At 40.4% G+C, this 23291-nt stretch overlaps 1 protein-coding gene across 2 annotated transcripts in view; it reads left to right on the top strand.

The window, feature by feature from the left end:
- Positions 1 to 21751, top strand: part of nwd2 (NACHT and WD repeat domain containing 2) — a 65894-nt gene extending 44143 nt beyond the window's left edge. For both annotated transcript variants that reach the window (XM_084712743.1, XM_084712744.1), the window contains exons 5-8: positions 5106 to 5309; positions 7572 to 7722; positions 11061 to 11650; positions 16542 to 21751. In XM_084712743.1, the coding sequence (XP_084568869.1) occupies positions 5106 to 5309; positions 7572 to 7722; positions 11061 to 11650; positions 16542 to 20438 (4842 nt within the window). In that variant the 3' untranslated portion in view covers positions 20439 to 21751. The remainder of the gene's footprint in view (positions 1 to 5105; positions 5310 to 7571; positions 7723 to 11060; positions 11651 to 16541) is intronic.
- Positions 21752 to 23291: the final 1540 nt, after the last annotated feature.

The raw sequence follows: 23291 nt of genomic DNA, 5'->3' as shown, positions 1-23291 counted from the left end.
AGCCCAGTGCCTCCGTCCTCAACTGACACATCGCTGCAGCACCGTGAGTCATAGAAAGCCACCTGAAGACAGTGGATGAGGTGACCAGCAGGGCAGCTCCTGAATCTGTCACAGGTTCTTAGAACGTGTCTCTAGGCAGTCGTGTTTGTAGGCTTTTATGGATAATTAGGTCGATTTTGGGGATTGTACAAATACCTGCATTTTACATTCACTTTACATTGAGGATTCTGAAGCTTTGAATGTCTGTCGTCATGTCTTATAATGTCATCACCCTTAAAAAAGAAAAGAAAAAATCATCAATTTGAATAAAGTGACTCAGTATTAAATGAGTTAGGCTTTGTCTGGGGAGATGCAGTGTCATTACACTGCTATACTCGCGTCATGACACCTGTATGAACATGAAGGAGTCTTTCTGAATGTTTATGATTGTTTTTGTTTGGTCAATTGTGTAATTCTTACTTTACTTTAACTTTAGCAACAGGTAAAGTTAATAATCACTGTCTGTTCATCAGGTAACTTTTTAAACTACATCACCTGGCTTCTGTAATCTGTCATCCAACTGGCCTTAGGACATTTGCATTGTTATGTCCCATCCAAATCGTCCAGAAAATTAGTCATGAGACTGTTTGACAGGTGGTAAAACTAAATGCATCTTTATGACAAGTCCAAAATGTACCACTTTACTTGAGGTCAAGGAAAATATTAACACAAACGAGCAGAAAAACTGACCATTAGCTAAAACCCTCAACCTAACATTAGCATGACTGGCTAAATAGCTTACTACCAAAAGCAGTAACTTAACCCAGAGTTACTTCCGAGACTGATAGGAGCATTTCGCTCTACATCATTTTGTGGGGTTACAGCAATTCTGCGCTGCTGTGTCTCGTGCGTAAATGTGCAGCCAGAATCTTTCTCTCTGGGGAGATGCAGCCTACAGCCTCCCAATCTGTGGATTAACAACAGTGCTGGCAGTTTTTCATGCATGTTTTTTGGCCTCGCACTTCTGAAGTTACTCCTCACTTGGGTTACAGGTTCCATTTTTAAGAATAGCCCAACACCAGCCAGTGTTACCTGAGATAGCCTTACTTTTGCCAAGCACATCGATTAGTCCTCATCCTAACCTAGTCCTCATCTCCTGTGACATTTCAAGTGAAATGCTACAGTCTCACATACTGTTTCAAATAACAAAGAACACATTTTACCTCTGTTTTACTTGTCAGAGTTTATAAGCTAAGCAGCTAAACAGGATTACTGCACAGTTTGGTCTCACAAATTTCCCTTGTCATACACAGGGTTTTTCTTTTAATATGAGTCTGTTATTAAACAGTCAGCTGGAGACGACATTTTCAACCAAATCATGAAGAGACTGTCAATTAATAACCTAATTAGCATGCTAGCCAGCTACAGTTGATAAAATCTGGTAAGAACTGTTGTCATTTTAGCCTCCAAAATTAGACGGTTGTCGGCTAGAAATGAGGAGTGTGCTTTTGCCTGCATCTTTCATAAATCAACGACCCATTTTTTCATAATTTACTATGACTTCTGAGTGGTAAGTCTGCTGATGTTATCACTTTTAACTGCCTCCGCCAAGCAAGAAGCCTGACAGGCGTAGCATCAGTAACTAAGCAGGAGCAGGGCTTATACAGCAGTTAATTATGGAAACATCCATTGATTGGATGGCTTGGATTGAATACAAAGCTATTTTCTTATGATCACAGCTATCATTTGAAAAAGAACATTCAAAAAAATCATTTGGATCACAGTCATCCTAATGAGATCTCAGGTCGTGTGTTGTTTGCACATTTCTGATGAGAAATCGATGAATAATGCCGCTAATTATGTCTTGTTTTACATACCCTCAGCTGAAACGTGTACCTGTCACTCCAAACATTTTGTTGACCTTTCCTGTCAATCACAACTGGAGATCGTAAGCAGCCTGGCCTAGTTATCTATTAAACTCTTTATTTTGCCAGAAGGAGAACTCAGAGAGTAACACACAAGAGGGAATCCCTTTCCTTTCTTCCTCTGTTTGGTACTTGTGTATTTTCTGTCTTAAAAAGATGCTTGGCTCATGTTCCGTACTCAAATTAGCGCTATTTTCTAATGAGTTTTCTTGCTTTATTGGATGTACTTGAATATTCCAGTCACAGGAGGGTTCATTTAGCATCATTTTCTTTTAGTCCTCCTGTTTTATTGCAAATACTTTAATATTCAAGGGACTTTTTAATCATTTCTGCTGTTGTTTTTTGCCCCTCTGGTGCAGGATACATATATTTAATCTACTGTTTCACTGGATAAGTGGGTCAGCTAAATATTTGTATAATGCAAATGAAAGGTTTGGATCCAAAACATAATACCCCACCTTGAGAATGATCTCCTCCTCCGAAACAACTGATACTCGATGTGGAAACTATTTTGTAATTCCAAAGAAAGAGCTTCAAAATGAACCTTTGGTGCATGAATGTAAATGAAACCACCGCGGGCATTTGTGGGTTTTTGAGAGTAGGCCGTTGCTATGGACCATGCCACATGCCATCATCTGATTCTGCTTGTTCTCTGCATCTGTTCCCACCGCGAATGCCAAGAGAATGAGGAGTCCAACATGGAATGGCTTTGAAGCGTCATTGCCGCGAGCGCACCGACGTAGTTTTCCTGCTCATCGGAGCTCACAGTCATTTGGCCCGTCCCTCGCTCGCACTGCGTCTTCGCCCCCGAGGCTTCAGCCGCATGTGAATTACGACACATGGAGTAAAGATCAGCTGGTCATGGAGTTGGAGGGTTTCCAGTGATTTCTGCTCCCATTGTCCTCGAACGTGACTGATGGAGCACGTCCAGGAGCATGCCAGGAAATGGCCCTGATCGTTTCCGATGGTATTCAATCGGCTGCCACTCAAAATCCTGTGTGTGTAGCTGCTGAGGGGGAAGAGTGGAGAGTCACTGGAGCTTACAGTAGATATGCCATGTGGAGTGGGAGATAATAGTGGGATGAAAAGGCCACTATTTAATTTGATGAGGCATAATTATGTAGCTACTGTGTTGAGTGTTCTGGTTTCTGACTAAAAAGACTGAGAGTGATTGTTTGGCTGTGGTGTGTAAGATATGATGATGATGATGATGATGACGATATTAACTTATAGCACAAAAGCACAACTAATTCAACAGTCTTAGATTCTCTCCTCACAAACCTACATATATGTCCTAATTAATGCATAAATTTCTTTTAATTTAAAACAGTCCCATCTGTTCTATAGCCTGACTGTTTATATATACATAAGACAATCTGCTCATTTTCTTAATACTACCGATTACTGAGCATTAGGATATTTAGCCAAGGCTGTGTGTGGTTTACATAAATGTGTGTCATTCAAATATTTGCTGTGCAGCAGCAGAACAAATCAGCTTTTCTTCCTGAAAACAATGAATTCTGAGGACGGATTGGCATTAAACCTCAGTGCTTTTGTCGCACTGGCCAAAATATTTCCGTAGCACCAGATAGTATTGATTATTTGATTTGTGATCTTATTGTTTGATCCGATGTTTCTTCATTTAAATGATAATGTTGCCAGTTACAGAGGCAAAGTTTTTGTAAGGACAGTGAAACTGCACTTAATGTTGTTGTAAGTGCTTATGAAGAATCACTGCTCCACAGCTATTCCTGAATACTATGCATTACGTTTTTTAGGTCATCCTTGTGAACGCCATATCTCACAGGTCAGAGGTCAAGACCACGGTGACCTCATTCAACACATTTCTGGCCGTAACTCAAGATTTAATGTGCTAATTATGGCAAAATTGTACACAAATATCTTCTAGGATAAAACAATGAGGTGATGACATTTTTACATCCAAAAGGTCACAGGTGAACTTCACAGTGACATCATAATGTTCAGCTCTCTGTCAGTCCTTTGTCCTCTGTAAAAATAGTCTCTGAGTGAAGATGGCATGTCTCTCACTGGAAATTATTCACTGGGATCACACATGTATAGTGAGAACTTCCGTTGCATCTGGTGGTGGCATTGCAGTAGGTGCTTCACCATCTGCACTCTACTGAGAGCACTCTTCTAGCTGTGATTTTTAACATTTTGCGACATAAATAAAAAGTAACAAAATAACATGAATTATATTGTGATTCATTACCTTTTTTCCAACTTCAGATCACGTCCCCGAAGTAAAACTTTGTGAGCATCTGTTTTGTCACAGGAGATAAAGTTTCAGTCATCAGCTCATTTGGCCTCAGTCATTTTTTACTGCAACAAAATGATGCTTGTAAAGCAAAGACTGATCAACCAGTCCTGCTGATCGTGTCCTCTAGTGACCTCACCAGAAAATAAACTCCATCTAGTCGACTGAAAAAGCAATTAACTTTATTATTCTAGTACCAAAAAGTTACATTTATATTTTAATAATTCATATAATAAAAGACTGATACTTGATATCCATGTATCGATACAATATTTCCAATAATTACAAAATATTGTGATCCCATGGTGTGTCGATTTTTTTCCTCTACCTCTTGTAACATCATGAACCTCTCTCATATTCTTCATATCTAAACTGTGGAATGAGATGATCCTTAGTCATCCTGCTTTAGCTTTAATTGCTCTTTTACGTATCTTAATGTTGTGATATTTTTGTGATAATGTGTCATGTATGGAGGGCAGATGGCAGGGTTTTTTCATGCTTGTAAACGGTTGTTATTTTCAACACTTCCTGCAAACATCAGTGTGTCTCCGTGGGAAGAGGGGTGCAATATTTTCTTATTTAAACTCTACATATGTGGCTGTGGTGGAAAGCAATTTCCATCCCAGATAGAGCTGTCAGTGTGAACCATAGTGCACACAGAGCGGGGATAGTGGCGGCAGCTACATCCCTGATGTTGCAAATTGGCTGGTGGATGTCCCAACTGCACCACAGTTTGCGCCCGTGGCTCCGAAATTGCCTTAAATAAGTCGCACTGTATGCATCATCGACTCCACTATTCACCCCGCGCCACTGATCCACAAAATAGAGCCCTAAAACAGCGTGAAGGATTGTGATGATGCACATTTCCTCTCTTTTTCACCTTCCCTGCCCTCTGTCTTTTATTCCTTCCGTCCTTCCTTCAGGGTCTGGTGGGAGAAAAGTACGGCAGCATCCGAGTGCCCGGGGAGGTGGAATCAGCGGAGTTTGAGATGATCTTGGATGCAGCTGTGGAGGCGGGGCTGGACACACACATCTTGGAAGAGTGGTACTGCAGGGATGAAAACTCTGTGCCACCCGCATACTACCTCAAACCCAAAGCCCAAATGCTCAAGAACTACCAGAACTCAGTGAGTCCTGCAACACTGCTGCCACAACAGGGGCAGAAAATGTGTCGGTGGTTGTTGTCATACTTGCCAACCCTCCCGTTTCTCACTGCCCTGTCCTGGTTTTCTCCCGGGATCACACTTCTCCTGTATTTCTCCAGATTTTTTTTATTTTATTATATATTTTTTTGTTGTTATTTAGTCTTTTTTTTTAGTTTTTTTAAGGACACAAATAGCCACAGTGAAAACAAACACTTTAAAGTGAGTAAAATAGAAAACAAATTGAAAATTAATAGTTAAACTAAAAAACAAATACTAAAAAATATATAAATAATAAACAACAAGGGGACTAGCCTTCTGCTAGTTTAGTAGCCATGGTTAAAACAGTCCAAAGCGTGCTGGTACTTCACTCAAAATGATTTGAACGATTTTTTTTCTCCAGGATACTTAAGTCATGACATCACCATTTATATCTATGATGTGGAGACCACAGCAGCCTTTCTTCACATCAGAGGGAGTTGCTGAAGTACTGTAGTTAGTACTGTAATTGTAATTGTGTCGTTGATTTATTGTAGTTGGGTTAAGTTTTATTTATCATTTATCAGTTTTATTCTTTAAAAGTCACCAGAATGCAGGAAACAGTCTTTGAAACTCAAATTTTTCTAGGGAGGACCAGCTTTTGTGTCTAAATCCTTCCTATTTTTGAGGCTTCAAGGTTGGAAAGTATGGTTGTTGTACGTCATTTCACCCCCATGGATGTTACTAAACAGAGTCTTTAACAGCGCTGATAATGGATTCTTCTCCTTGAGCTGTGTGGTTCATGAATTTAATTCTCCTCGAGGAACATATTTTATATGCACAGACAGAAAAGAAAACCAGCTTTGCTTTGAGTTTGTGAGCAAAGTTGTGGAGACTCAGGCTGCTCTTCAGCTCTTTTGAAGTCCTTTGCTTTGCTGTTCACCCAAAAAAAGAAGGAAAAAAAAGTCTTGGTATACTTGCAAATAACCCTATAAAAGTCATTTAACAACAATCCTGTCAGCATAGTTAATTTTAAATAAAAAGATATAGCTTCTGAGTCCCTCCTTGTTATTTTGTCCAGGACTTTATGGAGGTAATAAAATATCTGGCTGAGTTTTGCTAAAAACTGCATGATAATTTTGCCTCGAGTTTCACTTTCAGGGATAGTTCAGATTATGTGAAGTGGGGTTATATGAGGTATTTATAGTTAGTCAGTGTATTTACTACAACATCAACATGGAGCGAGTCAGTGACAAACCACCTTACGAAGGTTCACCTAAAAAAACCTCACTGTGAGACAGCCTTTTCTGATAGAAATTGCTGACATTACAGATGCTCCCATTCAAGAACAGAAAACATATACTATATATGCATAGAAAATTATAAGAATAGAAAAAAGAAATACGTAAAAAAAATATGCATTCTCCTACAATATATATAAGATATAACATGACTATAACAATAATAACAAATGTATAAAATAAGAAGCGTGTAAAGGTACATGTGCCTAGTCTACAATATGTAACAGCAATATATAAACTTAAAACAGAAATATATGGAAATAAATGATGAATAGAAAAACAAGAAGGGATGTAAAATTATGTACAAAATGCGCATCAAGCTGCAATTATATATAACGGTGTAATAACAATGCTGTATGTGTTGCACGGTGAGTTATTGCACAAATTATTACAAATTCAAGTCAGTATTGCACACGTAAGTTAAAGCCGTGAGCCAAGACATGCTGCTGTCTCTCCAAATCAGCCAAACGCCCTGGGTGACATTGTTTAGCTTCCTTCACCGGTACTTCTTCAAACAGGGGGCCGACAGACCGACACCTACTGTAGCTAATCACTGACTGTACCTCATACAACCCCACATTAAATAATCCAATCTATCCCTTTAAGTGATGAAAACTGTACATTGTTGGCCAGTGCAGGACTTTAACACACTTCAGGGTGCTAAAAACGTTCAGAATTGAAGGTTTAATATGTGGAAAATCTCTCAAACTCCCCACCAGATAGCACAATCACTCCATACGAGTGAAGATTTTACCAGCTGGAAAAAAAAACATTGCTCAAGCAATTGATCCTACATACAACATTCATATTAAATGAGTATTTTTCACATGAAACACAGAACAGTATTCTCTTTGTTGCTCGATGTGTCTGCACGGTGCTTAAGAAAACATGAATGACCGCATTCCCCCGGTGCACGATGAGAGTCCTCCGTCTAAACTGTCCTCTCCCTGCCCTCCGTCCCGCTTAGATGGAGTCGAGCAGCGCAGCCAAGACCAAGAATGACAAGGCCTGGAGGAATGTGTCGGAGGAGATCAAGAGGATCTTCCGAACAGCAGTGCTGCAGCTTCAGGAGAAGGGGACCATGAAGAGCGCTCAGGCCAAGAAATTCCTTTGCTCTGGTTAGTTTCAGGTCCAATTTTTCATACTTTTCCTGTCACATCTTTTTGATAACTTCTTTTCAAGTTTTCGAGTGTCACTGTCTGATGTTTAGCTCACCTCTATCTTTCTAGGTGTCAATTTCGTTTTCTGGGTATTTCATTAGGTTTTTTACAGTGGAAAAATAAAGTTTTGCCCTTTAATTTGATTACATAAATTTCAAGCTTTGAATGCAAAAATTGCAAGTAATTATTATTTCCATTATCCATTAATTTGTTGTTTATTTTCTTGATTATTCAATTAGCTGTTTGGTCCATAAAATGTCAAAAATGGTGAAAAATGTTGATCAGTATTTCCCACAGGCTAAGATGACGTCCTCAAATGTCTTGTTTTGTCCACAACCCAAAGATCTTCAGTTTACTGTCATAGAGGAGTAAAGATACCAGAAAATATTCACATTTGAGCAGCTGAAATCAGAGGATTTTGTTGCTTTCTCTTATTAACTGTGTTATAAAAGATTAGTTGGTTAATCAGTTAGTCAAGCAGTAGACAAAATTATGCAGTTAGAAGTTCATTTCAGACATTTCTTGGGCAGAAAAGACAAAAGTTAACTGGTTTTAGCCTCTAAAATGTGAATATTTGCTGTTTTTTAGTCTTTGGTGATAATAAACTGAATAACTTTATGTCAGATACTGACAAAACAAACAATTTAGATATGATTATGTATTTTTTTTTTTCATAGCTTTCACACTCTTCTGGCATTTTACAGTCCCAAATGTTAATCAGCTATTGAAGGAAATAATCAGCAGATTATCTGAAAATGAAAATAACAGTTAAGTAAAGTCAACCAGCATAGACGGGTCATCTAGACCAAAATAAAGAAAGCCTCTGCAAACAAAATGAATGATAAAATGTAATGATTGTTTTTTAAATATGACATTAATCTTCATGGGGGAAATTACACGGTAATGTCCGTACATTTAATGAGTGAGGCTGTTGTGTAGTCCTTCATCTTGTAACTAAATTGCCAACAAGAGACGAGATGCAATCAGGATCCGTCAGCCTCGGCTCAGCTGATGACAGTGATTGATCGATCACACTGTATGTTCACCTCACCATCATTAATCCAAACACTGCGCCTCAATGTCAAGTAAAAACAGAGAGGAAAAAAGTCTTTACGAAGTGACTTTTCAAAACCGCTTTTCCCCGTTTTATTCATTTCTTTTCACTGTGTTTTTCTAAGGCTAATTACTGAGTGTGTGTTAGTTACAAAACCACGATTTGCCTTTCAGTGTGGTTTTTGAAAATACTAATTATTTTTCACCAAAGTTGCCAGTATGAGATGTCCTATCAGGGTAGAACATCAAAACAGAGACTCAAATAAAAAGCAGCGTTATCAGTTTTTCATACCTCTGCTCGTGTGGAAGGCAGCAGTAAAAGCTAAAGCCACAACTCTTTTGACATTTGAACAATGCCTCCCACTGTTTATTTCCACCCTGTAAGGTCGGTCTAATATCAGTTCTTGTCGGTAAAAGACTCCATTTGGGAATGACACAGTTATTACTGAATTGTTTGGCCAGCACCGAACTAATCTTTCAAGGCGTCGCTTTTTCTGTTCTTGCTGTCATTGTGGGAGATGAGCTAAGCAATAATGCTATCAGGACCTGATGGGAAGTCTGTGCTTTATCGTCCCGGCCTCCTCCTTATAGAGCAGACGCAGCATGCACCCTTTTTTTTAATGGTGGAAATAGAGAACAAGCTAATTAAGTAATTGCCAAGTTTTCAGAAGTTCATATGAAAAGGAAGCACCTCTTTTGTGTCAGGAAACTGCAGTTTTTATGCACGTTAATTGAGCACACTGGGCTTTAAGCGGTGCTTGGTTTTTGCTGTATAGAGGAAGTTGAGCTGTCTCCTGGAACTCCCAACTTTCCTTTCACACTTTTCTCTCTCCCACCTAATTAGTAGGCTACCATGTGAGCAAAAAACTACACAGGAGATGCTGGCAGAGTTTCAGTCAGCCGGCTCTTTGTGGGGGAGCCTGTGATACAGTTCAGTGGTGCTGGCTTATGTGATTTTATCAACTTTGTTTCTTCTTAAATAAAGCTCAAGAGAAATCTATGTAATCGGAGGCTAAAGGCTTCTAAAGTCGGTTCAGCTTTGGTCTTGGAAGAAATCTAAATCCTACATCTGTTCGACGTTTATCTTTGTGAGTTGTACATCCAGCGGTGGTCCTTATCAGCAATAGAACTTTGGTATTTTTCAATATGGACCCTATTTTACTATGTTTTTGTATCTAAGTGACTAATAGGGACAGCGATTTTTGAAATTGGTCCAGTATTGAAGAAGAGCATCAAAGTGTGTCCACTAAAAGGCTCAGATTATCGTTATAAAAACATTATTGACATGATCTCTAGAGAGAAAGACCTCTTTTAAAGAGTAAGATCTTTGTTGTTTAACAGTAAACAGCTGAAAGTGTTTTGATGAGTTTTATTTTGTTTCTGTCAAGTTGAAATAAAGATGACAATGGAGTGGCCTGGTAGCTCAGTCGATCAAGCGTGCACTCTGTTTATTGAAGCTTTAAGTCCTCCACAGTGGCCATGGGTCCCACTCCCTCCTGCAGCCCTTTGTTGCATGTCATCCCTCCACTTTCTCTCTTCCTTTCCTGTCCTTACTTCAGCTGTCCTATAAAGTAAAGGCATAAAAGCCCCACCGAAAAGAAGATGATGATGTTAAAATTAAAGGAGATCTGTTTCTGGTTAAACAAAACTTATCTTACTAGGAATGTTCTGACTCTGATTGCTGATCATGCACGGCTGATACCGATCCGTTTATCTTGTGTTAGACCGGTAATCCCAAATTTTACCACTAGGTGTCACATGAACACAGGAAGCTCACAGGAAGTGTTGAGTTTGTATTAACTTACTTCTGCTTTTACTGACAAACTATAGCTGCTAGCGACCTCACTAACAGATGTGATTTGCATAAGTGACATGGTGGTTATCAGGGACAGGGTTAGAGTTCTATGAAAAATGGAAAGTGATGGGGTGAGCGTTTATTAAGTTTCCAGCAACACAAACTAATGGGCAACTAGTTGTGTGAGACTTTTTAAATTGATGTTTTGATAGTTTTGCTATTACAAAACGGGAGGGCCATCAACTTCAACTCATCTGTATTATATGTTTTGGATTCATTCTGCGTCATTTAGACATAAAAAAAAATGGGAAAATACAGTCCAGGTTGATAAATTGCGAAGTTACCCTTTAACAAGTACAATCAAACCTAGATTTCAAAAGTTAATTAATGTATAGAAGTTGAGGATAAGTTACCAGTGTTGATCAGTTCTATTTCTCTCTCATTTCAGCCTTGGAGGATGAATTAGACTTTGCCCTTGGGAAACAAACTCCTGCCTTTCTCAGGAAATGCGTCTGCTACATTCGCAAGATCTCCAACTTCGACCGCTTCGCCAAACTCCCTGAGATGGCCCGATACATGGACATAGTGGTCAGCGGCGATCGCGTCATGCGCAACCAGGAAGCCTACGAACGCCTTCTGAAGGTACGGGACGAGTTCATCCCCACGGTCGTCGCTGCCTCCAACCTCCGAGTCTACTCTTCAGTCACTCACTGCGACATGAAGCTGGGCTACTCCCAAGAGGTGGAGAGCAACTACGTGGAGGGTCTGTGTAAACAGTTCTACGAGGACATGGTGGACATCATCCAAGCCACGGTCCAGCAGAACTTTGACACAGAGACCGACCCGCTGTATGATGAGATCCTGCAGCACCTGTCCCTCTGTAAAAGCTACGCGGCGCTCTACGAGTTCAAGACCGAGTCCTTGGATTACATACACGAGTATCTTATGCCGTCGAAGGGGAGCAGAATGAGCCCTCTGGTGGTCTATGGAGGACCTTGCACTGGAAAGACACTGCTGTTGTCTGAGGTGGCCAAACAGGTGAGATATGAAAGAGAGAATAATTTGAAAACAGTGGTGTTATCTTTCTATCTCGCCGTGTGTTCACGCTTGTGCTCGTCTGTCTGTCTGTCTGATCCGAGCATGTGTCCATCTTTGTAGAACAGCGTATGAGGGGGCGTGCAACTGTTCAAATCTTCTCATCAAACACTTACTTGACCATCTGTGCGTCTGCCAAAAGACGGTCCATTGCCATTCATACGGCTGTAATTTCCCATGAAGCCATGCGTGTGTGTTTTTTGGTTGCTTGTGAACATCTGTAGAGATTTCCACAAAGTCTGGGTGCATTTGTTTCTTAAAGTGAACGAATGTGTCATATCCTCTGTTCACTCTCTGGCTTTGTGTGTGCCATCTGGCTGCCGGGCTACATTAGGATCACGCCATCGCCAAGATCACACAGCACACACCCACAGATCTACCCCTCCTGTCCAACCTTTGTAGTAACTGCCACATTGATGCTCTCATTTATTGTAAGAGCCATTCATATCATATCATTCAAGTTCATGGTGCAGTTGAAGAAAATGTTACAAGGTAAAATAAAGCCAATAAAAGAGCAACAAAGCCTAAGCTTCAAAAGAAAAAGGTTGAAAGTAAAACTGAAATGAAGTAGAGCCATAATTCTGCGAGAAGTCCTGGGTTCATATCCCGGACAAGCCCCCAAATTGTTACGTTCCACAATGGTGGTTCAGGGTATGAGAGGAATAACAATGACAAAAAGTAACCCAGGAAAAAAGAACGAAAGGAAACCGAGGGAAGTGCACAAATGACAACACTCATTAAGTGTAAGAGCCATTCATATCATTCCAAGTTCATTGTACAGTTGTAGAAAATGTTCCAAGGTATAATAACACCGATGAAAGAGTGACAAAACACTGATCAAGGACTAAACTTCAAAAGAAAAAGATTACCAGGGGATGTAAGATTGAGACTGAAATGAAACAGGGTCATAAGAGAGCCCCCAGATTGGTACGTTCCCCAGCGGTGGTCCAGAGTATGACTAGAGGAACAATAATAAAAAGTAACCTGGAGAAAAAGAAGGGAAGGAAACTGAAGCAAATGTACAAACAACATCTTTTTATGTGCAATTTAAAGACTAACGGAAATGCTTGTAAATGGACATTTTAACTTAAAATACAAAATCAGTCAAACACGCTAAGCCACTAAATCCTCTTTTACACTGGACAAACCAAAAACTCTAACATCTGGATTTTTTCTTCAATGAGAAAGGGTACAAGCAGCTTTCACCCCCAGGTCAAATGACTCTGCAGTAGACGGGTATTTGTTGTCTCCAGCTCCAATCAGCAGCGATGTAAACATGATGTAAACATGACAGCCAATCTACTCTGCCATCACGTAGACTAAAATGCAACACGTAAACTGACGTCTGGCAATTGGCTTGCTGCTTTCTCTCTGGTCATTGCAGCTGCAAAGAGAGGAGGTACAGTACCTGGAGCACAGGAAAACATAACGCTGTGGCACGTAACAAGGTCTATAACTTAAGGAAGAGAAGTGCAGAAATTGTAATATTTCAAGAAGAATTTTCTACACTAATTTCTCCTACAAATGAGTCCTGTTGCTTCAGTACATTGGGGACACGTGTCTAGTCTCCATCATTGGGAGTTTGCCTGTTTTCTTAGAGCCTGTCCTGGTTTTTGTGCCATAACTTCTTCAAACATCTTTGTTCTTTCATGCTTTTAATGCCAGATGGATCTTTCAAAAGTTTCCATGTAACGTGCTGACAGGCGCACTGTGTCCTCCAGTGAAAACAAATTCTGGAAACAGAAAAAGGGAAAATCTGTTTACTTAAATCAAGAAAAGTTTTTATGTTTCAATCAGGAATTTAGGACCAGTCACCAACTGCTGGAAGCAGTGTCGGCCAAAAGTGATCACAAGGTCTGTTTGAAGCCTTCTATTTATCTTATAACTCATCTGTGTATTTCAACGAATGAAAATAAGAAAAAATAGAAAGTTTCCCATTTTAAACAACCTTTTTGGCCATTCAAGTACAGATTTCTGAGTTTACAAGGTGCACTTGAATGCACTATGTAGTCATTGTCAGCACCCACGCGTTTCACCAGACAAAGCCATTCAGATTTTAGAGTTTACGAGGTTCAGCTGCCACCATGAAGTCCCTGTCCTTGTGTGTGTGTGTGTGTGTGTGTGTGTGTGTGTGTGTGTGTGTGTGTGTGTGTGTGTGTGTGTGTGTGTGTGTCAAACTGTAACACCGACAGCAGACAACAGAAGCAGCACAGCCGTCAATGGCACCAAAATGTGGTAGAGATCCAGTTTTTTAATAGACGACTATTTTGGTGCGACCATTTACTAGCCATCGCGGCAGATCACGTTCCAATACGTTCATTTGATCAGCTCTTCTGATCAGCTTTTGGAGACACAACAGATCAATCTATTTAGAACAAATATTGGCGGATAACGATCAGTGACTGGTTGATAGGAGCACACTCACTAGATCAGTTTTACCCATTTAATAGTGAGTAGTAATTCTCACAATTAAAAAGAAACAGATGAAATGATTCAAATGACTGTATTGATTGTATGACTTATCAAATACTGCCCACATTGATTAGCCTACGGAGTTATCATACAACCCTATTGAGCTAATACACATAGTATGTGAGTGGGCTGCCTGTGTTTTAGCTCATTATTTAGTTAAAAGCTGAAAGAGGACTGGCTCATTGACAGTTTTCTGCAGTTTTCTAGCTAAAGTTTTTCTCTACCATATTGTCTTGTGTATTAATCTCCAGCCATTTAGTACTTACAGCAAGCTAAAACGAAAAATAATAGTTTGAAATCCTCTGTGGCTTTGGTGTTTGAAGGGAAGAGGAATGTTATTAGATTAAAGCCAGACTAAAAGGTGTAGAATAAATGCAGAAGTGTTCTGGGGCCACTGTGCTGCTACTCTGATCTCGAGTCCACAGGGTGTAATTCACATCTAAACTGTTTGGTTTGATTCATCTGAACCCTGGAGCATTTATGTCTTTACTTTTGAGCTCAGATCACATTGGAACAAAGGTCCTGTGCTCCTCTGAGTGGGCTGAGCTGTTTGTTTGTCATGTAACGCATTAAAATAGAGACAAACCGCAGCTCATATGATGCAGATTTGTGTAAATTCAAAAGCTAAAAATCATAACAGTCGTGTAATAGTACAAGATATATTCTGTCCTTCTCTTGTTGCTAGTATTTATGACAAAGAAAAACTATTAGAAATGTACAAATAGCAGAATAGTGGAAAGTGTTCAAATATACTGTCAACAGTTTGCTATATTAGACATCAATATTAACATTAAAGTAGGACACAGGCTGAAACCTAAAAATTTAAAACACCGGATTTATGTCTTGTGTTTGATATATAATTCAAGCCAGTCCACTGAGACGAGAAGAATCCAGGTCAAAATGTCTTACATCCGTGGGACTCTGGGCAGAGCTTTGTGTTGCACAGTGATCTGTCTGTCTTGTTTGCACATTCTCACAGGAGCGTACACACACACACACACACACACACACTTCAGGGAGTTGTCCGAATACAGCAAAGTGTCAGAAAGGAGGATAATGTCAAAGGGGATTGAGGAGATTTTTTATTCTGAGCTTCTCAGTTCACGTTAACTACTGTTGCAGTTTTGTGATGAAAACGTGCGTAAGGTTGCAAAGCAGGTTTTCAGCCAAATTATACACAGTTGGAAAATAAGAATAATATATATCAGGTAATTACAAATTGCCCTAGCTGTTAAATAGACTATTATAGCATAAAATACAGCAGTGTGTAATTGGTTTCTAACAGTGCAATGGCTTCTTTGTCACAGTTAGAGAATATTGTCAGTGCAGGAATGAGCCTTCGGAGGCTGTATGTAGGAATCAGGTTAATTAACGTTCTGTAGACTTTCATTTATTGCTGATTATAGCGGTGGTATTAGGCTTGTGCACAGGCATACAAATTCACAAAAACTATGTTGAAAGAAAATGCTGCCTGTCAGTTAGTTTGCCTTTTTATTGCTCTATTTCCTCGCATTCTTGTTCTGATGTACGTTGTATTACAGTTACATATTCGTTTACTCTAACTCATCATAAACACTTAAGACTTATAAAATGAATGAAAATCAAGCGGGCGGACAAAAAGATTGTGTATGAGTTTTGTACAAATTTGCAGCGTTTGATATTACCGGAGACAGGTACTGTGTGTCTTTCTTTTCCTGTCCCACATACACAAAGCTAAATAACGAGTAGGCGTCATTACTGTTGCCCTAAAAGTGTCAAATAACATCTTAATGTCTCAAAATCTCAGCGGGGCCATTTTATGAATTCATGAATGAAATTATTTCAACAACGACACTTCAGAATTGTTCTAGTGCTCATTCAGAATGTTTCTCATCATGAAAGAAATTATTCATAGATTAATTAAATCTCTGTATTTATGACTGGGAATGTTTGGAGACACTAAAAATGAACATTTCTGAGGTTTTGGACATTTTTCTACATCTAATAAAAGTTAGAAATCTGGTGCAGCACAGACGTACTGTCTTGAGGTAAAAAATGTATTACACTTTTCCTCCTTGCTGTGCTAATGAGCCCTGCCTCATACTGTTAGAATAACAATTAATTAGATCCCTCTGCCCTCACTCTAGAGCTTTGATTATTCTAGTTGTTTGATTGTGTTTCTCTGACCAGACCAAGGAGAATACAAGTTTACTCAGAGTAAATATAAACAAATGTCTGAAAATGTTCTGCCTCTTAATATTTTTATTTCACAGATTTGTTAAAATTCCTTGGTTTAATTTACACTTTATAGCCCATCGTATGTGCTATGAATTATTAAAAGTGCACTCCATTTTAACAGTCATCTCTCTATCCTGTTTTTCAGGCCTACACATGGCTGCAGAAAGAGATGGGCCCTGAAACCGACCCAGTGGTCATTGTCCGTTTTATTGGCTCCAGTCCACTCTCCACAGACCTACGCAGCCTCCTCCAGAGCATTTGTGAACAGATTGCACTAAACTACCGCTGCCTGATTCACTTTTTGCCTAACAAGATCCAAGAGATGAAGGAGCTGCTGATCAACCTTCTGGCAGAATCTTCATTCCACAGGCCCTTGGTCATCGTCCTGGATGCCCTGGAGCAGCTTGCAGACGGCGATGAGGTTCGCAAGCTGTGGTGGCTCCCCATACACCTGCCTCGGACAGTCCGCATTGTAGTCTCAACGTTGCCCAATAAACATGGCATCCTGCAGAAGCTTCGCCACCTCATCCATGATGAGGGGTATTATGTGGAATTAATTCAGAGAGACCGCAAGGTCTGCAGCCAAACACTGAAACAACAGCTGCTGGGGGTGAAGAGAAAGGTCACCTCAGGCCAACAGATCTATGTCAATGAGGCTCTTGCCAAGTGTACATTGCCAATGTTTGTCAACCTCATCTACAGAGAAGTAGTTCATTGGAGGTCTCACAAAGATGTGGACGACAGGTCCCTGTGCTCCACAGTGCACGAAAGCATAGAACAGCTCTTCTACTCAGTGGAGAACAAGCTGGGCCAACGATTTGTCTTCAGAGCATTAGGATATATCACCATGGCCAAAGCTGGACTAACTGAGGTAGAGCTGGAAGATATTCTGTCCCTTGACAATATAGTTCTTGGTGATGTCATTGTGGCTACATACCTCAAAAACCCCTTGAGGATCTCTTATGATTTGGTAGCAAGGCTCAAAGAGGAGCTGGATGGTTACCTGGTGGAGCGTCAGGTACGCAACGTCACCTTGATGGTTTGGGCCAACCGACACCTACATCTCATTGCCCAGAAGCTGTATCTTAGCAATGAGGAGGACGTCCATCAAATGCACAGCCTCCTAGCTGAGTACTTCCTAGGGGCCTGGTCAGGAGGCAGGAAGAAGATCTTCACTTACGATAACAACCATTTCACTTCCCTGAATATATCTCATCACAAAAACCCCCACCATCAGCAGGCACATGAAAAAGCATCCTCTGACAAGTACTCATATGACAGGCAGACTCCCGAGCAGCCTTGGGTGTTCCAGTGCAACCTTTTGGAACCTGACATTTTCTTTGTCAATCACAGGAAGATGACAGAGCTTGTATACCACCTTACCAGGAGTGGTCGCACTGATGACCTCATGTTCGGTGTCATCATGAACTTTAGCTGGCTGTACACAATGATCAAGATCGGCCAGTTTGACAAGGCTATAAATGACATTGACCTGGCTTACAGCTACACCCAAGAAAAGGAACTGAAGTTCCTGGCCACCACGCTCCGTAGCATCAAGGTAAAAGTGCTGAAGAACCCCGCATCGCTGTCTGCAGAACTGCAGCAAAGGCTTCTGCCAGTTGTCACCTCCCTCCCCAAGCTCAGACACCTCCTCCTCGAGTGTGACAAAGATGGCCCAAAGTACTGCTCCATTGTGCCTCTCCACTCCTCTATGGACGTCACCTATAGTCCAGAAAGGCTTCCTCTGTGCTCTAGCTACATGCAGATTGTGGAGATCTTGCCCACTCTAGCTCCAAACATAGTCCTTGTTGCCCTGGAAGATGGGTCTGTCAGCACCTGGGATGTAGAGACCAGACAACTTCTAAGACAAATTGACACAGCCAGATCCGTTGTGCTTGGAATCAGACTAACCACTGATGAAAAGTATCTGGTTGTGGCCACAACCAAAAACACACTGCTCATCTATGATAATCACAAGTCCTGCCTTTTATCTGAGGTTGAAATCAAGGGGTCCAAGCATGGTGGTGTTGCAGGTGGAGTAGCTTTCATCAATGGTTTTACTTTGTCCACCCATCATGCTTTGGCTTGGCTTGAGGCAAGTAAAGACGTCAACGTTATTGACCTACTCTATGGTTGGCCTCTCTACCAGTTCCATTGCTGGTATGAGGTGACTTGTGTCCAGTGCTCTCCAGATGGAATGTATGCCTTCTGTGGGCAGTACCTCAACACTGCATCCATCTTTCACCTGGGAAATGGGGACAAGTTGGCAACCGTGACCTCTGAGTTTTCTGGGGGATTCGTAAAGTCCATTCTAATTCTTGACACCCTTAACCAAATGGTGATGATTGACAATGAAGGCAGTTTGTCAGTATGGAACACCAAAGAGATAACCAACCCACGGCTGATGGAGGACTATGATTGTAGAGGGGATGATAGTGAAGTGGTGGGCATTGAGTTGTCTGAGGACCAACGCTCCATTCTGATTTGCAAGGCCAGAAGTATCGAGGTTCTGGACACAAAAGTATGGAAAATGGTGGAAAAGTTCAAAGCCAAACGTACAGAACGCTTTGTGGCTGCTGTTCTCTCCAAGAATGGACAAAGCATTGTGGCCTCCATGGAGAACACCTCTTCCATTTTTGTCTGGAGGAGGGACAGTGGACAGTGCATGGCTAGCCTGATTGAGATCTCAGGGGCTATCGTCAAACTCATTAAATCAGTCCACCACAACCTGCTCCTCTCTGTTGCCAGCAGTGGCGTGCTGTCAGTTTGGGACATTGATATTATCACCGCGATGTCCAATATTGACAAAACAGGCAAGAAGATCCAGACCTTGCAACTGTCCGGCAGAGAGGACTATGTGTTTACCATGGACGGTTCAGAAGCTGTCCACAAGTGGAACTTCAGCACTGGCTTCATTGAGACAGTCTTTAAGCACGAAGGCATAGTGGAGAACTGTGTCCTAACCTCCTCAGGGGATCTCATGGTGACTTCAGATGACAAATCCAGTCAGTACATCTGGCAAACCACCACTGGAGAGAACATCTTCCGCATCAATGGACAGAGAATATCCCAGCTGCTAATCACCCACAACGACCAGTTTGTGGTGTCCCTCTGTGAGCAGAATGCCTCCAGAGTCTGGAGACTCGCAACTGGGCACAAAGTGTGCAACATTTTAGTCACCCTCCAGAATGCACTGATCACCACAGCAAACACTTTCCTTGTTGGAACCTCCAAAAACAAGCTCCTCGCTGTCAGCCTGTGGTCGGGCAGCGTGTCCAAGAAGTTCGTCTGCGACGACGGCATCACCATTGTCAACTTCAAGCTCATTCCTGACTGCCCTGACTGCGTGGTGTTCATCACGTCCACAGAAACCGTCTTCATCTGGAGTGTGGCAGATGAGTCCGTCTGCAGGCGAGTCCAGCTGCCAACCAACTTCCTCAAAAATCTCGAGGACTTCCAGATCTCACCCAATGGGAAACTAGGAATTGTTTCCAAAGGCGATGAGAATATTAATGTCCTAGATCTCCACAGCGGGAAGCTGAGGCTTGTCCATGCTGCTGGTATTATTTGGCGTCAGAAATTATCAAGAGATGGACGTTATCTAGTTTATGTCTGTTTCCGGAACTGTGATGAAGATGATGATGCTGGTGTTGTGTCCAATCTGATCGTGATGCGCCTCGCAGATGGTAAGAGCATTGGCACATGCTCCCTATACAAGACGCCCACCTTCCTGTCTCTCTCACAGCGAGCACTAAACATCATCATTGGCTTCGAGGACGGCAGCATCGGCACATACACAGTAGTGGATCGTGTGGATGCTGCCCTCAAGATAAAGATAGCCACCTCCAACAGCCGACAGATTGTCAACAATGCTTCGCAGAAGGTGCGGCCCAAATGTGGCAACCATTCCTATAAGACGGTTGCCGACTGCATTTGGAGGGAGTCAACGGAGGTCTTCTCCAGGGACAGCCCTATCAACGTATCTGACTCTGGTGAAGGTGAGTCGACCACGCCTACAAAAAAGACTGAACTGCTGCAGTGATAGGTGGAGATCAGAAAAGCAGGGTGGGTTTAGGATAAGAAGGTGGAGATAGGTGACAAATTTTAGAATCTCTGGGGTTGCAGTTGATTCTTGTTTACAGCCACGTGATTCAGCTGCAGATGTCAGCCCTCTGGGTAGTTAATGGGCCGACCACTTTAACGCTGCACTCAAATGATGTATTACTTACTTTCAACTTATGATACAGTTTCTCTTTGTTTTACACACGAAGACTGTTAGAGAAATACTGTTTTTGAAAAGAAGAAACATGTCAATTCTGTGAGGTATTAGTTTGCCATTATGTGTCCTTTTGCATTTGAAGAACAAAGTTATTATTCAAATGTCTTGGTCAAACATTTTCAAAGCCATTCCAGTGATCTTAGCCACTTTCATTGTACACTATCTTTATTTACATTGTGCACATTAAGCCATAATGTTGTTCTTTTAAAAAAAAAAAAGAGTGTATTTATGTTTGTATCAACATCAGTCGGTACTGTACAAAAAGGAAGAACTATGAACATATGTACATATCCCTTTTTGGCTGCTGCAATTTGTGCAACTCCTTAAAAATGTTATGTTGTGCTTAATGCAATCAAAGTGAGTGCCTGGAATTTAAAATGTTCTTTATGTGCAGATTACAAGATTTATGAAAATGCAGGGAATTTGTAAACACAGTATACACACAGTTACATAATACTTGCATTGATGTTAAATCTAAACAAAATCCAGTCAACAACACGAGAGATCGATGGCATTGCTCTTTGTAATGATAGTTGTAGAATTTTTTTGGAACAGTTTACGTAAATTTGATGTGAATTTACCTGCAGTTCCATCAGTTTGTGTGCTGTTTGTGTGTTAAGGGAAACACCACTATTGAGCATACAGTGTAGCATAGCACCATACACATTCACGCCTTAACCAGTGTACTTGCTTTAGGTTTAGTGGAGTGTGTTCAAATGTTGCAGTAGAAAAGGACAGAGTGATTAGCCCAATGTTTCACTGAAACAACTTGGTCATGTGAATTATATTTAGAGGTTTAGGCAGTAGACGGAAGCACTTTATGAGTGGTTTATGAGAAAATAATAGATTCATTCGTATGAAACACTGTATAAATTGTTTAAAGTGATCTAGAGTTGTCTTAAAATACTGATATTGGACTTGCCAACAAAAAATACAGGTACTTGCCAACCAGGTACTTGCAGGCTACAGCTAACTCACGTGATACTCTACAGTCCCTCTGTATACGCCTGGTATCAATTCAAAGACAGACTGCAGAGACAGGATGTTTAGATAGAGGTGAAACGGTATGACTATAACAGCGAATTATCGCTGTTATTAATATTTGCTGAAAATAAGTTCAAAAAGTACCGATAAACACACTAAAATAATGTCATCACATTACTATGAAAACCTCTCAACAATTTAAAATTGCATCATGTCCTTTGCAAAAGTATTTACCTTGAGATTTTCAAAGCATGGTGATTCAACAAGGTTGTAATGATAATAAAAATTTGAAACGGTAATGCTGGTGGAATTTTATCGTGATTTATCGTGAACCAGTAATCGTTTCATCCCTATTTTGGAAATATATGGGATTAAATAAGGGTAGGATTTTGAGCTGATTTTGAGTAAAAGGATGTATAGAAAATAAAAGCCTGTGATCGTATATCAGTAAACCTGGGAGCACAGCTCAATTGTCAATCATGACATGAAACTCTTTTTTATAGCATCACATAGCTAATTAAAAACAAACTTATCAGAAAAAAACACTTCACAAACATCAGTGTGATAAGAACTACCTAAAATGATAAATATATAATATATATATAAATTTAGTTTGGCCCATGTCCAATCTCCTAACATGGAATTTATTAACTATACTGCAGCCAACCACCAGGGGGGGTTCTGAGTACAGATTCAAAGGAGAAATTACTCATGAACCCACATTTAAGTTACAAATATGAATTTTGGCCCTGCTTTTGCAGCCAACATCATGACCAAAGACGCTCATGAAAGCAGTTCTTTTCTCTTGAGTCTTTGCGTTACCTCACTGCTGACTGAAATTTTTCCACAGATTTATATCTTTCACGCTTTCACGAAGATGCAGAGTTTTTTTTCTTTCCACAGGTTTAAAAGGGGATATACAACCACAGGTCTTGAAATTCCTTCATAACATGAATTCTCTTCTCAAAATCTCTTTGATTCTTATGTAATCCCATAGAAATCTGACTCTGGTGACATCATGACAGGCTGAAATAAAAGCTGTTAAGATCTAGTTTGTTGACAATCTAACAGAATTGATTTATGAGGTTGTACATTGCAGGTACCGTGGTGGCTTTTTAAGCATGTCTGTAATAACCCAAAACGCAATTTCTGAGCTCTGATGAGACCAATCATCTGCCAGGCATGATTGAAAACAACACACTTACACTTTGACATATACTTTTTAAAGGGCTATTCCATCTTATATTGTATGTTTACTAGTTTTGAACTGTTGAGATAATGGCCCTTGGATTATTTCAAACCGGGTAGCAGCATCAAGCTTTAAAATACTTTATTTCCCTCAAGAGTTTCTAAATTAAAGAAAGAATATTATATCATGTGATTGCCAAAGTCCCAATTATAGTTTGTGTTTGATTTTGTTGACCGTCTTATTTGTTTTTTGAGGCTTGTACTGTAATTATATTGTTACCAAATTGTTTCAGTGTTCTACTGTGATTATGTTTATGATAGAGAAAAATGTGCTATCTTTGCTAAAAAGTTTAAAAAGAGTCCTCTTATAAAATATATTGGAATGCCAGTTTAAGAGTATATTTGAATGTGTCCATATGGAAGCCAGTAAAATGGTATTATTGT

The sequence above is a fragment of the Lutjanus erythropterus genome, chromosome 23 (assembly GCF_056507025.1).
Source record: "Lutjanus erythropterus isolate fLutEry1 chromosome 23, fLutEry1.hap2, whole genome shotgun sequence".
NCBI lineage: Eukaryota > Metazoa > Chordata > Actinopteri > Lutjaniformes > Lutjanidae > Lutjanus > Lutjanus erythropterus.
Note: the sequence above shows the minus strand (reverse complement) of the source record. Positions and strands in the feature narration are given on the sequence as shown.